Genomic DNA, 18242 nt, shown 5'->3' on the forward strand with positions numbered 1-18242 from the left:
CAAGGATGCCACAAACAACATTCATGATGTTTGACTTCACTGAATTGGTATTATATTATACAAATTTCCACTACTCAATAAAATAAGATTACATACCATTCCTAACTTTCAAAAATGAATTGCATGACTTATAAATTATAAATGTCAAGAGACAGCAGTAGAAGCATATCATAATATTCACATGTCATGATTGTACACACGAGTTGAGAAAAAACATATCAATTGAAATACATTTCTATACAGGAAGAAGCGTACCCATATTGGGAGTCCCACAACAATTGCGCCAGCAGCACTAACTACTACAGCCAAAGCAGTAAACGCCAAAGAGCTAAATGCATCAGAAATCATACCAAGTGCATAAGCACCAGCTCCAGCAGCCCCTCCGAGCATGGTAACAGTCACAAGAAGATAATTCAATGGTGGTGGAACCTGAATGTACTTCCCAAATGAGAGAAAAACCACCCGAATCTCCAAACAAATAACCACCACTACCAAAGCAACAGCCCCATTAGCCACACGAATACTCTGCAGTTGATTCCCATTCTTCGTAACCCACCAGAGAGCGCCTCTTGTAGACGCATACAGTTGAAACAAAAACGGAATAAAGAACAGCAAAAACAAATCACAAACTGCAGCACCCGACGAAAACGCAACCGAGTAATGCGAGGCAATGTGAAACATCAAAGGAAAGAACAACAAATTCAACGTATGAACACAACTTTCAAGCTGCCCAAGTATTAAATTACCGTCAGGAATCTCCCCACCATGATACTTAACTTCTTGCTTCAATTTAAAACTCGAAACACGAGGAATCGAATACAGCCAATAAAAAACACAATTAAAAATCATAAGATAATAAGCCGCATTGTTCATACCCACAGCCGAAACCGTCGCCCACGTGAAAATCACCGACGAAGTGAACGGCAAACACGCGAACAAAACCCTCTCGAGAGCAAGAACAATAGAAGGGTTCTCAATTTGAATCCACTTAAACTGAAGCGAAGCCCAAGTGCCGATCAAGAAATTAGTCTGAGCGCACAACAAGAGAGCGAAGATACCCAAAGGGATCGAATTGAACGTCACGAAGAGCGACGAGCTGAAGAAGAAAGCGATCTGAGCGGCGATTAGCGACGACCAAACGCCGAAAAACGCACCAGATTTGAAGTTAAGTGAATCTATTATGTAAGAGATCATTAAACCTAAGGTTAGGGTTGCGACGACCGGGGTCCCACCCAAATCGAGCAAAAACGCACCGCATGGGACCAAAGCAAGGGCGATACGACCGTTGTGGGCGAATGAAGTAGGCGAGAAGCGCGAGTTCTTGAGAGATCGGTTGGTGACATTGCTGGTATAGGAATCGTTAGGGTTAGGGTTTGAGTAAAGGGAGGAGGAGGAGGAGGAGCCGCCGTCGAAGGAGGAGGAGAAGGAAGGGGCACTGATGGAGGCTGAGATGTACGGCCGGAAAGAAGCGCGGGGATTGAGCTCCGGCGGGAGCATTTTCGGCGGTGGAAACAGAGAGAGTGATGGGGGAGAGTGAGAGAGAGAGGGGGGGATTTGAAACATTTGAGAGTTTGGGGTTTTGGCTTTTTTTTGTTTGAAACGATCACGTGTTGGGAGGCATTTGTACCGTTCGATCAGGATTGAAGTGCCACGTGGCGTATAAAAATAAGGTGTGATCAAAGTGGCGTCTGATGAGAATAATCAATGTTTAATCAATTGTTTATAAGAGACTCTGGTCTATTCCCAAACCTCCCAGAGGTTAAAAAACTATCATAAGACCCCAAATAGATTAAAAGTATTCCCTTTCTGGCCTCATATTTCATAAAATCATCACTTACCTCCCTCCCTGTTCATTGTTCAATGTTCACGTTAGACTGTTAGTATTTGACCGTTTAAGAAATTATTTTGATCAAGAGTAACATTACACTCACTAATACTTCTCACTAACTTTCTTTTACTAATGCCACATGTCAGTTTACAATTCATCAGTTCACATGGATCCCGCCTGTCCAATAATAAATCTCACCTAATCAAGCTAATCACAAACTCCCACATGAGATTAGTGAGAGGAGTTAGTGAGAGGGGTTAATGAGGTTAGTATTATTGTTTGATTAATAAGAGTAATTGAAGTGCCACGTGGTGTTTGAAAATGACATGAGATCTAAAGAAGGGTATACGAGAAGAGTAATATTACATTTACACCACCCATTACACTATTTTCGTTACACCATGACCATTTTACTAATAATTATTTTATTATAATATTAAAAATTCAAAATAATTAAAAATTTGTGTGGATGTGATTTGAATTTTTAATATTATAATAAAATAATTATTAGTAAAATGATCATGGTGTAATGAATGATGTAAATGTAGCATTACTTTTGTGAGAATGGTTAACGTATGAACGAGACTTTGGTGTATTACTATCCTCCCCTGAGGTTTAAAATATTCTTGAGACCCCAATTTATTTGAAATTATCTATTTCTCCCCTTATGTTTCATAAAATCATCACATAACTCGCTAATCTAGTAATCTCAAGACTTATCACACTATTAAGCAACCAAAACTTATTACCATTTTTTTTTTTATAATTAACTTTTGATTGAAAGCTTTTATTGATAAAGGTTTATATATATATATATATATATTTTTTTTTTTTTTTTTTGCTGATCGGTAGTAACNCCAAACGCCAAAAAAGGCACCAGATTTGAAGTTAAGTGAATCTATTATGTAAGAGATCATTAAACCTAAGGTTAGGGTTGCGACGACCGGGGTCCCACCCAAATCGAGCAAAAACGCACCGCATGGGACCAAAGCAAGGGCGATACGACCGTTGTGGGCGAATGAAGTAGGCGAGAAGCGCGAGTTCTTGAGAGATCGGTTGGTGACATTGCTGGTATAGGAATCGTTAGGGTTAGGGTTTGAGTAAAGGGAGGAGGAGGAGGAGGAGCCGCCGTCGAAGGAGGAGGAGAAGGAAGGGGCACTGATGGAGGCTGAGATGTACGGCCGGAAAGAAGCGCGGGGATTGAGCTCCGGCGGGAGCATTTTCGGCGGTGGAAACAGAGAGAGTGATGGGGGAGAGTGAGAGAGAGAGGGGGGGATTTGAAACATTTGAGAGTTTGGGGTTTTGGCTTTTTTTTGTTTGAAACGATCACGTGTTGGGAGGCATTTGTACCGTTCGATCAGGATTGAAGTGCCACGTGGCGTATAAAAATAAGGTGTGATCAAAGTGGCGTCTGATGAGAATAATCAATGTTTAATCAATTGTTTATAAGAGACTCTGGTCTATTCCCAAACCTCCCAGAGGTTAAAAAACTATCATAAGACCCCAAATAGATTAAAAGTATTCCCTTTCTGGCCTCATATTTCATAAAATCATCACTTACCTCCCTCCCTGTTCATTGTTCAATGTTCACGTTAGACTGTTAGTATTTGACCGTTTAAGAAATTATTTTGATCAAGAGTAACATTACACTCACTAATACTTCTCACTAACTTTCTTTTACTAATGCCACATGTCAGTTTACAATTCATCAGTTCACATGGATCCCGCCTGTCCAATAATAAATCTCACCTAATCAAGCTAATCACAAACTCCCACATGAGATTAGTGAGAGGAGTTAGTGAGAGGGGTTAATGAGGTTAGTATTATTGTTTGATTAATAAGAGTAATTGAAGTGCCACGTGGTGTTTGAAAATGACATGAGATCTAAAGAAGGGTATACGAGAAGAGTAATATTACATTTACACCACCCATTACACTATTTTCGTTACACCATGACCATTTTACTAATAATTATTTTATTATAATATTAAAAATTCAAAATAATTAAAAATTTGTGTGGATGTGATTTGAATTTTTAATATTATAATAAAATAATTATTAGTAAAATGATCATGGTGTAATGAATGATGTAAATGTAGCATTACTTTTGTGAGAATGGTTAACGTATGAACGAGACTTTGGTGTATTACTATCCTCCCCTGAGGTTTAAAATATTCTTGAGACCCCAATTTATTTGAAATTATCTATTTCTCCCCTTATGTTTCATAAAATCATCACATAACTCGCTAATCTAGTAATCTCAAGACTTATCACACTATTAAGCAACCAAAACTTATTACCATTTTTTTTTTTATAATTAACTTTTGATTGAAAGCTTTTATTGATAAAGGTTTATATATATATATATATATTTTTTTTTTTTTTTTGCTGATCGGTAGTAACTCAAGAAGAGCTTTCAAGTTATTAATAGTCAGTTTAGTTGGGTTTATGTCAAAATCGTTTATTTAAAATCATAAAGGCTTAAATAATAATAATAATTTGTTTGGTTGTATCTCGATTGAGAACTTCTCTCATAAACTATTTCGAGCTTATTTAAAGTGTTTAACTTTCAAAAATATCTCTATTCCATTTTATAAGTTCAACTTAATTAAAGTCCTTTTTGGTAAATTAATAATAGAAACTCTTTTACATTTTTCTAACAAAACAATTAACAAATACTTAACAAACCTATATTTTCATAACCTCTACGTTAATAAGTTCTACTCTACTAAGTCATACCAAATGACCTATAAAAGTCAATTTCTATTTGGTTAAGTTTTTCAAAATTTAGTTTTCATGGAAAAGTTGTTCGTGGTCAATTATATAATATGATACATATAATAGAGTGATGTTATTACCCCACTTATTATCTTATTAAGTTTGAATTATGTTTTATGTTTATTTCATTCTTTTACAGAAATTACTACACAAGAAAAAGAAAGAAATTAATTTACCCATCATATATATTTTATATAAGAAATTATATATGTTCTTATAGTATTAAATCTTTTGTTCTACATCTATTGTAACTCTATAAGGAGATAACTTAACAAAAAATATTTTGGAAATAAGGATGGTTTATTAGATATTAAAATGTTTTTAAAAGATTTAGTGTGATAGATTCAGAGGTGGGAATCCATAAGATAATTAATTGGGTTCTTAATGTAAGCCAAATGTTATAGACGCAAACATATGTTTATTTAAAACCATTTATTAATAGATTTATGTAATGAGCTGCCTAGATCATATCATGCTAATTACTCTTCTTTCCTTGTAGATATTTTACTTTTGGGTATTAATCTTAAGCTTTTGCTACAATTGTTAGCCTAATTCAATTGATCAAGTGGTTCTAATTAACGAACTATGGGGTCGTTTGGATCAGGTTAATATTAGATAACTGGGATAATTTTTTTAAACTGAGCAAATGACGATGTTTGTTGGTTTGTACAAAATTATTCTCGGAATTTTTATGACAAACAGTTGCTTTTGGGGGGTATATTTCCGGTAATCTTAATACCTGGGGGGGGGGTGGGGGGTGCTGTTATTAAAACTTACCTTAGTATTACAAGTTTTTTCCCATATTGCCCCTAAACAGTTGAGCATTTGGTCCAAATTAACCATATATTTGTTAATATTTACAAAACACCCAATCACTCATGCAGACACTTTTGTCCTCACTTTTTAAATTTTTTGGACGACATTGTCCTTGTTATTGTCATTATTTACATAAATGTCATTATACCCAGAACTAACCATCATTGGCAGCCACCATCGACAGCCGCCAGAGGTTGCCAAAAGTTGTCATAATGGCGTACGACTGGCCGTGCGCCGGTGAGGCTTTTTCCTACCATGGATATGTGATCCATGTTAAAAAAAAAGCCAAATCTAGCTGTTTCACGGCCAAGGATGTGGCCGTGAAATGACGACTGATCTGGCCGTGAAACAACCAGATCTGTAGCCGTGAAACGACCAGATTTGTGGCACGGCCAGCGTCATGGCCAGATTTGTGGCATTGCCAATGGTGGTGGCTGGTTGCCGACAATGGCTTGGGGTGGGTAGGGGTGTTTTTGTTAAGTTTAAAATGTTTTTGGTTACTATGGTGTTTTTGCTAAATCTAAAAAGTAGGGGGTTAAAAAAAATTATTCAAAAAGTAATAATAAAAAATAATGTTATATTAATATTTAAAAAGGAGGGCAATTTAGTAATCTACATAACATACCCACCCATTTATCCTCCCAACCAAACATATTATTCACCAATTTATTCGAACCGATTAAACACATTTTCTAAACATTCCCAGTAATCTTCAAGGTGATTTTTTATTCCGTTAATATAATATCCCCCTATAATAAAACATTATATGATCCAAACGCCCCCTATATGATATCTAAATTATTACCCATGAGGGCTTATTTGCATGGTCAAAAGTCATATTTGACCCCTCATAGGCACTTGCATGGCTAAAAGTGGTATTGAACTATATCTCAATGACGACATGGTCCGATAGGAACTCTGGCTTCAAGCTCAAGCTTACAAAGCAAGTGCAGGGATTTATAGACTAAAAAAAAACTAAATTATTAAGCTTTTGTTTGTTTCACTATCATTTTTCTGTTATCCTATTTAGATTAAAAAAGAGAATATGTGTTTGTTTACTTATTGGAATCATTATTCTCAAAATTAATCCGAATCAAATAAGATTTTTTCTATTGAAAATGAAAAGAGGGGGGAACTTGATTTCTATTATCCTATTCTATTCAACTCAAAACATTTTTCTAACCCTATTCAACTAAAAAAAATTATCTTTCACACATTCCAATCTGAAAATTAATCCACCCAAGACCACTACCGCCTGCCAGAAACCACCGCCGACCATTCGTTGTCGTCGCTACCGCCGACGGCCATCATTGGAATGATGCATGATTGGCCGGATCTGGCTGGTCGTGCGACAGCCAAATCTATTTGGCTGTTGATGACAACAAGATTTTGGCCATTAACGACGACCAGATTTTGGCCGTAGATCTGGCCAGAAAAGGCTAGATCTGCACATGACTAGTCGGTCGTGCGCCTTTCTGGGGATTGTCGGCTAGCATCCGGCAGTGGCTTGGGTGGGTGGGGATGTCTTTGTTAATTTTTAAACTTTTATTGTGGGGTGTTTAGTAAATTAACAAATGTAGGGGGTTAAAAATAATCTAAATATTTTCAGAAAATGTTTTAAAAAAAAATGTACCAAACAACTTTTCAACATTTTTATCCAATATAATTGTCAGATATTATACCAAATACATTCTCATAATTCTATCCTATTTGATTTAATCGAACTCAACTCAACTTAAAATAGTTTTTCAGAATATCATTTTTCAAATAACCTACTAAACAGGCCCAACTTATTTGTGTTTTTATGCTGATCATATTTGTTCTATATTGGGATACTTATCAGCTTCAGGTTTTAGATTAAGCACTAAATTAAAACTGTTCAAATATAAGTATATCTGATGTTATCACTCAATTGTTTTGTATTTGATGTGGTTCTTGTGGAGTTTAATAGGAAAAATGCACAATTAAGAATTTTTACAGATTCTGGTGATATAGTGTTGCTTGAAGTTTTTCTACATTATGAAATTATATATATTCTAAGGATTCCATAGAATTAGTGTAACGCTCACATCAAGGTACGTAACTTTATTTATACCCTAATACCTTTAGTTGAATTTTGTTAAAGTTATCTTGAACAAATGAGAAGGAAATTCTTTAAAATGTTATTAGGGGTAAAATGGTCATTCCACTCATAATTAGATGAGAGAGTGGGGAATGAAAAGAAGTAGAATAACATGGAGAAGTTAATAAAAATAAGAAGTACAATTGACTAAAGGATATAGGTGAAATTTTTAGAAAGTGCAAGGGTAAAATGGGAAACTATATATGTTATTATGTAGTAATAAGAGTTCAAGAGTTGAAACCCTAGCCACTCTACCCATTGTTCATGCCACCTTCACCCCAAATTCTCTCAAATTTCTTCACTAAATTTCCAAGGAAATTCATAGGATTTTGGCTAAATTTTGATAGATTTTCAATCCTAAGCATTCAAAGGTAAGATTCTTGCACCAAGATGTGAGATTAAATTTAAAGTTTTGAATTCTTATGATTTTACATGCTTAGGGTTAAGAGGTAGGGGAATTCTACCAAAGAGAGATTATAGTGTTGGAATTGCTCAGATTCAAGGTAAGTAAATCCAACTTTAGCTTTGATTGAATAAATACTTGTGTAGAAAAATTTCGTATATGTTGTATGTGTGTTTGGATGATGAGAATTATGGATTGAAATTGAGGTTGTTTTATTTGTGAATCTTATGGCCACGAGAAGTGATGTATTTGTATGTGTTGAGTTGATGAAATATGAAAGAATGGATGTGGAAGGGTGGAAGGTGAAATTCGGCTAGGGTGGTTGTTGGCCCTAGGGAGTTTTTGCTCCAATTTTGGTGGCTTGAGTAATATGTGGAAGTGTAACCAATTTAGGGTTTGTATGTGCATGTAAGGTGTTTGATGAAATTTCAAAGAAAGTGCACATATATGAGTATATTAGATTATTACTTTGTTATGGAAATGTTGTTGCTAGAGAATACTAGTTCCATAATGATATCTTTATAAGCCATAATGCATTCTTACATTTAAGCATTTGCATTTAGAAAGAATTGCAAAGAATGAGCATATTTACATGCACGTATACATATACATGTATGAGAACATTAAAGAATAAAGAGAAAGAAAGAAAAGAAATTAATTATAGAATCATTATCTAAAGAACATAATTAAAGAATACCTCAAATCTGAAATTTTATTTAAAGAAATATAAGAAGATAAGAGAAGAGAAGGTTGTTGTGATGGAGAACCCATGAGTGACAGAGAAGAAGAATACCCCCACATGCACGCGGCCTTTAGTGAGCAGCCTAAGAATAAGAAAGAAGAATTTGTACAGTCCGTAAAAAGTGCATGTGGATGAGGACTGTACCCAAGAAAGAATTTGAGAATACACTCATACGGCCAGAGTTCCGAATCCATGCCTCAACCAAGTCCGATCGGCAAAGAAAAAATATAAAAGAAAAGAAATAATAGAAGAGAAAAGAAAGAAAGAATAAGAAATAAAGAAAGAATAGAAAAGCAAGAAAGAATAGAAAATAAGAGAAACATAAAAAGAAAGAAGAGAAATAGAAGAGAGAGAATTGAAACAGAAGAAGAAAAAATAGAAAAAGAAAGAAAACAGAAAGGAAATAGAAAACAAAATGAGGAATAGAAAACAGAATAAGAAAACAAAAAAAAAAAAAAATGCATTGCATAGAAAAAGTTTATGCATTAGTGCATATGCATCATGCCTTTTCTACTACCTCGAGTTAGTTTCCCTTTTTGTGCTTACATATCAGTAAGTGAGAAACTAGAATCTTAGAGAGAGCAGAGAAGAATTGAGAAGTTTGGTGTAAGGAAAGAAAATCCAGGATCTAAGTAACGGAAAAAGAATGGAAGTATTGTGGGTTTACTTACTGAGCAATTAGTGCTCACTCCGTTGATTTCATTGTTTTTGCAGGTAATAGATGAGATGCGGTCGGGAGGAATGTCAAGTAGCGGAGGAGAATGACACTATTATCGGAGATTACTTTGTATTTATTTTTGTGACTTTATTACTTGATGTAGAGATTTGTATATAAAGTTAAATTTATTTTGGGCCCACTATTACATTCTTATATACATATATATTTTCTATAACATGGTAGTGAGTTTTACTTATATTTGTTTAAAGAACTACTAGCTAGACAGAATATTACAATTAGGGTACAAATTGAATTTGTTATGAGATTTAAAGTTGGGTGTTAAAAACTGTGAATTATAATTTTCAATGACTATTTTGGAATCCTAAATTACGTCTAAAAATTTCAGAAAATTTTATATAGAATTCCATACTTGTCTAGTACCTTCAGTAAACATTTTGTAATTTTATGTGTTTTACAAAGATTATAAAAAGTGAAGTCATACTAAGTGGTAAATGTAAATGAACGAAAGGGAAATTCTAATGATTTGGTTGTGTGAATTATGCGAAATATGCCTTAGTTATGTTGTGGTGAATTGAATTCATGTGTTGGTTTGGATCCTTCATCTTTTCCTAAAAGACAAATAGTTTACTTACTAATTTATTGTGATTTTCAGATTAGCAAGAGGTTTGGCATCCCTATGTTGGTTCCCTTTAGTGATATAATTTAAGACATTGAAATTTTCTTTATTTGTTTTTGCATGTTAGACATGGATTTTGAGAAAATTTCATTTTATTTACAATTTTGAGTTTAAATATTTTTATACGTTGTTATGAAATATTCAAATAAGACATTTCTGCTTTACAAGTTGTTATAGTAATCTGAGTATGCTTTTATGCACAGAATTAGATGATGCGAATGCCTCTGTTCTGTTTGACAAAGTTTTAGACATCATGCATTCATCTGGCACATGTAAATCATATGCTTGAACATAAAAAGAACTTGCTCTTGATTTCCTTGTCATTTGCTTTACAAGTTGTTATAGTAATCTGAATACAATGTTTAGAATGAATGAAATAAACCCAAAACTAGCTAGCTTTATATAGGATTTTACAAGTAGATCCGATGATTCAAATTCTTACATATCCATTGAGATGGATGACTAGGATTTAGTGTACCAACAATAGAATAGTCTTATTCGGTTGCTTTTTTGGTGAAGGAATATTTTTGGAAGCTTCTAGAGATATTCTCTAGTATATTCCTTGATGCTTTTGGGTTTAGTATGGATCAAACCTTTTGAATTAGATATTGGGCCTCCTATGGACATGGATTTTGGCCCAACATGACACTAGGTATGTCATTACTTTTCATGGTGACAAAAACCAAAGTCTTTGTTTTCTTTAGGACTTAATATAATTGGGATATTATTAAATTTTAATCAACATCATTACTTGGTTGAATAAGATGTTACAAACTTAAGAGTGTGGTTGGGATTGTTGTAGTTTAAGAAATAATCAATTAAGTTTTAAAAGTGTTTGGTAAACAGTTTTTAAAACTGATTAAGTTTAAAGTTAATCATGAATAGTGAGAGTTGTAAAAAGATTCCAGTAACTTTTAAAAATATGATTATTTCTAAAGTTGATTTTATATTATAAATTGACAAATTCATCCTCAAATTACAAAAATAACTTAAATAAAAATTTAATTTATTAAATAAATGATTTCATAATTTATTTGTAAATTTGAAACAAAATGAAATAGGAGTGGTTGTTGGCACCATCGATGATGGTCAAGTGTCGGTCAATTACTGGTCAGCATCGGTCAAAGATGCGCATTTGTACCATCGTCTGTCTTGGAAGGATCAGAATCTTCCCATTTATTAAAATTCGGTTGAATCACTAGATTCCTACGTCTATTTTTGCAGCAAAAGGGTGCTTGCCTAACAGTCAACGACGATCAAATATGGCTTTCCTAAGTTAGATAAGGCTTTGGTATTGACATTTGAGAAGGATTTCTATATTTATTAGGAGTATATATTTGTAGTTTCCTATTTTGTTTTATAGGGGCCTTAAGTTATAATTTTTGAAGGAGTATTAAAGTAAGAAATAATACGATGAACAAATGGTCTTCTCCAAAAGGGAGAACGACATTTTCCCACCCAAAGTTTGGCGAAACGACACTTTCCCACTTGTCAAGTTTCAAAATGATACTTTTCCACCATTTGTCAAGTTCTGTTAGTATTTTCTGTTAATATTTGATTGAAAAGATGAAAATACCCATAATTTATTTCTTAATTAGTTTATTATAAATTAAAATTTAGTTAAGTCAAAGTCTTTACTCGATTATTTATTAGTTCAAGTGTAAAAATATTTTTTTTTCCTTTGTTTATTTAATTAATTAGGAATTGTGATTTTTTATGTTAATTAGTAAAAATGAAAAAAATTAGATATTTATTAGATTATTGAATGATAGTGATGAGATATTGATGACATTATAAATAAATAAATATGAAAATCATTTGACTTTAAACAATTCCATAACATTCTCCTAACTTTTTAGGTAGGATTAACTATTTTATCTTTTTTTATTTTTCAATATTTGACTTTTTGACTAATTAAAAAATAATAAAATTTTTATAAAGTCAAATATTTAAAGGTATTTTCGTCTTTTTAATAAAATATTAACTGAAAACATAACAGAACTTAAAGAATGGTGGGAAAGTGTCATTTTGAAACTTGAAGGGTGGGAAAGTGTCGTTTTGCCAAACCTTGGGTGGGAAAGGTCGTTCTCCCTCTCCAAAACACCTGAAACCCAAACGTTGCAAACCTAGTAGCTATAAAGTCATACCTCAACCCCATGGCACCTTACCAAAGAGTAATACTACACATATAATATTTTCATACAATATTTCTTATACAATATGATGTGACAAAAGATGATTAAGTGAAAGATTATTTTTAATTTAAAATTAGCTAATCATTTTTTACCATATCATGTTGTATAAGAAATATTATATATGTAGTATTATGTCCTCACCAAGATAAGCACCTTCACATGTTATTAAATGACATCACAACTCAACTTCCCAAAATTCAACTGCCACAACCCTTACGTGAATTAATACAAAAATAAGAACACTCAAATGCGCCGTAACTGGACGTTGGGTTAAATAAACTGGAGAGATAGAATGGGGTTAGGGATATTGGGCATTTTAGTTAAATAAAGTGAATGGATTTACTAAAAAGTAAAAACCTCAAGTTTTTTATTTTTCATTTACTTTAATTATTAAATTTTATGTAAATACGTTTATGCCCTTTAATTGTTTAGTTTAACAGAAAATTTGTAACCGCAATCTAACAACATGGGGATAAATGTTATTTCCAAAAGTTCACCAGATATTGCTATCTCAAATATTAGGGGGTTTTGTGTAATATTTTCGTTTGAAAAGGTAAAAGAACTGGTGTTATAGAATTAAGAGTTAATCCCCTTCTTTCACCCAAAAAAATAAATAAATAAAATTAAGAGTTAATAACATTAATATCATGCGGAATGATAGAATAACAAAAATCTTCCTAAAATTTTTGAAATAACAAAAATCTTTCTATTAGTTAATTAAGTGTTAGCAAAATGTTAAAATGTACATTGTTATGAGTTAATAAATATTACTAAAATTTTCTTTTACCGTTTATTTTAATACATAAAACTTAATGGTACAGTGATTTTTGTTATTTCAAAAACATTAGAAAGATTAATGTCATTAACTTTAAAAAAAAATGCAAAAGCAACTTGAATGTTGTTAGGGCCAAAAATGTCCCTGACCCAAATAGGCCTAAAGACGAAGACACCTTCAACAAAGCTCGGAGCCATGACCCAATTCCAATTCGACCCGCAACAGAGTCTGCATATCAGGTCCACTCAGTACACCTACCCTGTTGCTCACTACTTGGGCCCAATCAGCAAAAGCCCGATTCGCTTAGGCCTCATCACCAGCTTGTTTGGGCCCAGGCCCCTTGATCCTAGACCACCTACTGGACTTAGGATCTACTTGGAGCCCAGGGTTGCCTACTTACTCCAACACTATCCGAACTCTATCGAAGAGGTCCATTACTATCCTAATTCCTCTAAGATTCATGTCTTAGACCCGTTGGGACTCTCTTTTCCCACTAAGGTAAGGGAGTCAAAGGTTCTCCTTTTTCACAAAACCTCAACTCCAAGGACTCATAGTCCTACTAGGACTTGAAGATCTTATAGTCGCTATTTAAACAAAGGCCAACCATTTCACAAGGGACAGGGAGATTACACCTTTAGACCTTGTAGTTCTCACTCTTGAGAACTTCGCATCACAGCCGTAGTTATAGTCTCCGACTAGACTCTTGGTAACCTTTTCTTTCCCTAATCTTGACTAAATTAGCCTCACTTAGCCTTGCTGACTTGAGCGTCAGAGTGCCTACAGCAAACACCACCTCGATGTTTTCCGTTCGCTTCATGCTTCTTTCCTTGTGTGTGAAGGTGCAGCGGATTGCTAGTGGCCTCAACCTTACGGGATCAGACCGTATTTCCGTAAAGGTAGATTTTCTGCATCTATAGTTTAGCGCCCACCGTGGGGCCTCTGGCAATCATTCGTCTTTCAAACCTGCTTTGCAAGGAAACTCTCCATGGCTAAAAATTCAGATAACACCAATCATGGTCTTGAGGCGAGACTCGAAGCTTTGACTGCCCTTATGCAACAACACTCAGACAAGGTGGTAGCACTAGAAGCTGAAAACGCCGCCATTTGGACCGAAAACGCCTCCATCCGAGCCGAAAACTAGTCTCTAAAAGAAAAGGTAAGTCAATTTTATGACCTTAAGCTTCAGCCTTGTCAGGTACAACCCAACCATTTCCGTGCATCCAAGTAATAGAAAGCCCACCATAACAAGAGCCACCCATCCTTGCCATCCTGTCTCATCTCCAATCAACCATTCCTACCCAAACCCACTTGGCTTGACTAATCCTCGCGGGTCGAGCGGGCTCCCTCACCTTCAATCCACCCCGCTTAAGTCCATCCATCCCCACGGATCAAATGACTCCCAAATAACCCCTCTCACCATTCGTGTAGGCCGAAACACCCGATCAGTCATAATGGGAACCACCTAACCCGAGGGAATGAATGGAGATCCGAATTACCAAGTGACACACGATGGAATGGTTCGCCAAACTACCCCACGTGACTTAACCCAATGAAACGAACCGAGTGCGAATCATATGACAGACCAAGCCAATCAGGCTGATCCGATGGCCTTCACGTCGCCCATGGAGCAAATATTGGCTAAAAGATTGGCCGAAATAGAGGCAATGATGAGGCATATACTTGGAGTGCCAATCCTGACCAAAAAGAACCAACCTCACAGCTATGCCGATTCACCCTTTGTGGATGCAATTGCGCTAGCTGAGATGCCACACAAATTTACCATTCCCAGCATGAAGCCTTACGATGGCACAATCGACCCGGATGACTATATAGCCTCATACAAGCAACGGATGTTCGCCGCCTCGATATCCCGAACATTGAGGGAAGTTTGCATGTGTAAGAGCTTCGGCTCCAACCTCTTCGGACCAGCCCTCCAATGGTACACTAACCTTCCAAACAACTCAATCAGCTTGTTCACCCAACTCACTCAGCTTGTTCGCCCAACTCACTAACACCTTCGTCGAACAATTCGCTAATAACAAGAAACTCGAGAAGCTATCAGTCGACCTATACAAAGTCTATCAAAAGAGGGGGGAGCCACTAAGAGAGTATGTCAGTAGATTTAATAAAGAAAAAATCTCCATCCTATCCTGTAATCCAGAGACAGCGGTAAATGCTTTCAAAAAAGGTCTCCTCTTAGAGGGAGAACTATACAAAGACCTGACAAAGCTTGGTTGCACCACAATGGAAGACGCCCTAGCTAGAGCAGTGATCCAAATCAGATGGGAGGAAGACGAGGTGAACCAGATGAGGCATGTAGGATATGATGACCGTCACCAAAGGAGGAATGAAAGAAAGCCAAAATCTAGATCATTTGAGCCCCGTTATCAACCTTCTCCTCGCAATCTGAGCAAAATAAAAAAAACCATATGATCACCAGCCGACCAGAATCGAAAATAGATCACCCAAATGAAACCAATTCAAGATCCTAGAGTACAACCTCAACGTCAAACTAGCCCAGGTCGTGACAATCATAAAAGGAATGAGACCTACCGTGAAGTGGCCAGCCAAGCTCAATCCCGACTCGAAGAAGGACATGACCTAGTGGTGCGAATTCCATGGTGACCATGGTCATAACATCGCCGATTGCATCACCCTAAGATTGGAAGTTGCAGCACTATTGAAGAGTGAACATCTCCGGGACTTATTGATAGATAAAGGGAAGAATACAGTTGGCCAAAGAAGCTCGAAGGAAACATCTCCCTCCCCATGAGAACCGACACCAAAGGTGTTCTGCTCCATTATCTCTGGAGGATCGGAAATCAGTGGGTGAGTTATTCCTCAGCCAAGCGCTATGCTCGAGCCAACCATCATCTAGAAGTTCGGTCCATTCATCCATCCCCTCAAACACATACCAACCAGATCATTCAGTTTGAAGATGACAAGCCAATCACCTTAGCCGTCCTTCATCACGATGCTTTGGTCATCTCCCTCTAGATCACTAATATCCTAGTCAAAAGAGTATTTGTAGATGGGGGGTCCTCGGCAAATATCCTCTTCCTTGAAGTAGTGAAGGCTATGGGACTAGATGAATCAAACATCAGTAGACGACCAACCATCCTAGTCGGGTTCAGCTCTGAGCAGAAGTTCACCATCGGTGAAATCGCCCTGCCTGTCTACGCTAGTGGAGTCAACAAGCAAACCATCTTCCTAGTGCTTGATTGCCCCTCACCATACAACGTCATCTTGGGTCAACCCTGGATCCACGACATGTGAATTGTCCCATCCACCTTCCATCAAACTATCAGGTTTCCAAAAAAATGGGGAGTAAGAGAAATCAAAGGCTATCCGAAGGCCTCCAGAGCCAGCTACAAAAATGCCTTCAAAGGCAAAGGTCACGCTTCATAGGAACTACAATCCCATCCAACCCTTTTGACCGAGCCAAATCAACCATCCATGGAAGAGTTGGATGAAGTGCAGATACATCCAGACCACCCTGACCGAAAAACCCATATAGGCTCTCACCTCAAGCCTGAGACAAGAGAACGACTTATAGACTTCCTCAAACAAAATCAAGACTGCTTTGGCTAGTCCCACGCGGACATGATAGGAGTTAGCCCCGAGGTAATCGTCTACCACTTTCACGTAGATCCGGATCACCCCCCAGTGAAGTAGAGGCAAAGGAAGTTCACGTCAGAATGCAACCGGGTCATCAATGAAGAAGTTGACAAACTGCTAAGTAACAGATTGATCAGAGAAGTCCACTACCCCGACTGGCTGGCAAACGTGGTGGTTATAAAGAAAAAGAACGGAAAATGGAAGGTCTGCATAGACTTCATAGATTTGAACAAGGCATACCCTAAGGACTCCTTCCCACTCCCACATATCGACATGATGGTCGATGCGACAACAGGTCACGAACTCCTAAGTTTTATGGATGCCTTTTCAGGATACATCCAGATTTTGATGCACCCGGACGACCAGGAAAAGACAGCTTTCATCACCAATAGGGGAACCTATTGCTATAAAGTAATGCCTTTTGGTCTTAAGAACACTGGGGCCACCTACCAGCGGTTGGTCAATTGAATGTTTGTTGAACACCTTGGAGACACCATGGAAGTATACATTGACGATATGCTCGTCAAGTCCCTTATGGCCGAGCAGCACCTCGACCACCTCAACCAAGCATTCGTCGTCTTAAGGAAATACAATATGAAGCTAAACCTAGCCAAATGTTTGTTCGGGGTCTCCTTAGGAAAATTCTTGGGGTACATGGTGACTCAGTGTAGGATAGAAGCCAATTCTGATCAAATCCAAGTGATCCTTAACATACCATCACCAACTTGCATCAAAGACGTCCAGCGCCTTACGGGGTGAGTAGCTGCCTTGAGCCGATTCATCTCCAGATCTGTTGACAAGTGCCACCTCTTATTCGCCACAATCAAGAAATCCAAGAAATTTGAGTGGACCCCCACCTACGAGGAGGCCCTGCAGCAGCTAAAGAGGTACCTAACATCTCCCCCACTTCTTTCCAAGCTCGTGGTTGGGAAAAAGCTCTACACCTACCTGGCGGTCTCAAAGACAACCATCTCAGTAGTATTAGTCTAGGAAGACAATGCGAAGCAACTACCAGTTTACCATGTAAGTAAATCACTCATTGATGCCGAGACACGATACAGCCAGCTGGAAAAATTGGCACTCGCTGTTGTCCATGCATCCAGGAAGCTCAGACCATATTTTCAATGCCACTCCATAGTAGTCCCTACCTCATTCCCGCTCAAGAAGATGCTTCATAAGCCAAAGTTATCTGGCCGACTCACCTAATGGACAGTAGAGCTTAGTGAGTTTGATATATCTTTCCAACTACATACTGCCATCAAATCCCAAGTGTTGGTAGGTTTCATTGCTGATTTTACTCCTAACACTACCATCCAAGCAGAAAAAGAGTTATTGTGCATGAATAGCAGGTCGTCTTCGAAGTGGACCCTTTTAGTGGATGGCTCAAGTAACGTGAATGGAAGCAGGCTCGACATTGTACTTATTATACTAGAAGGGGATATCATCCAACGGGCCATACAATGTGGGTTCAAGGGCACAAACAACGAAGCCAAATACGAAACCCTTATCGCTGGACTCTCTCTGGCCAAAGAGATTGGAGTAAGAAAGTTGGAGGTAAAATCTGATTCTCAACTAGTAGTCAACCAACTACAAGGCACTTACCAAGCCCG

At 36.8% G+C, this 18242-nt stretch overlaps 1 protein-coding gene across 1 annotated transcript; it reads right to left on the minus strand.

Moving 5' to 3' along the window:
* Nucleotides 1–162: 162 nt before the first annotated feature.
* On the minus strand, nt 163–3122 carry LOC116128433. The gene is made up of 2 exons (XM_031414154.1): nt 2686–3122; nt 163–1134 (listed from the first exon to the last, which is right to left on the minus strand). Exons 1-2 carry the CDS (start codon nt 3112–3114, stop codon nt 178–180), a joined length of 1386 nt encoding a protein of 461 aa, XP_031270014.1. The 5' UTR covers nt 3115–3122; the 3' UTR covers nt 163–177.
* Nucleotides 3123–18242: the final 15120 nt, after the last annotated feature.

The sequence above is a fragment of the Pistacia vera genome, unplaced genomic scaffold (genome assembly GCF_008641045.1).
Source record: "Pistacia vera cultivar Batoury unplaced genomic scaffold, PisVer_v2 Contig20, whole genome shotgun sequence".
NCBI classification, from domain to species: domain Eukaryota; kingdom Viridiplantae; phylum Streptophyta; class Magnoliopsida; order Sapindales; family Anacardiaceae; genus Pistacia; species Pistacia vera.

What these genes read in the sequence shown, in the direction of transcription:
- LOC116128433 (XM_031414154.1), bottom strand. Translation starts at nt 3,114, where the DNA reads ATGTTTCAAATCCCCCCCTCTCTCTCTCACTCTCCCCCATCACTCTCT.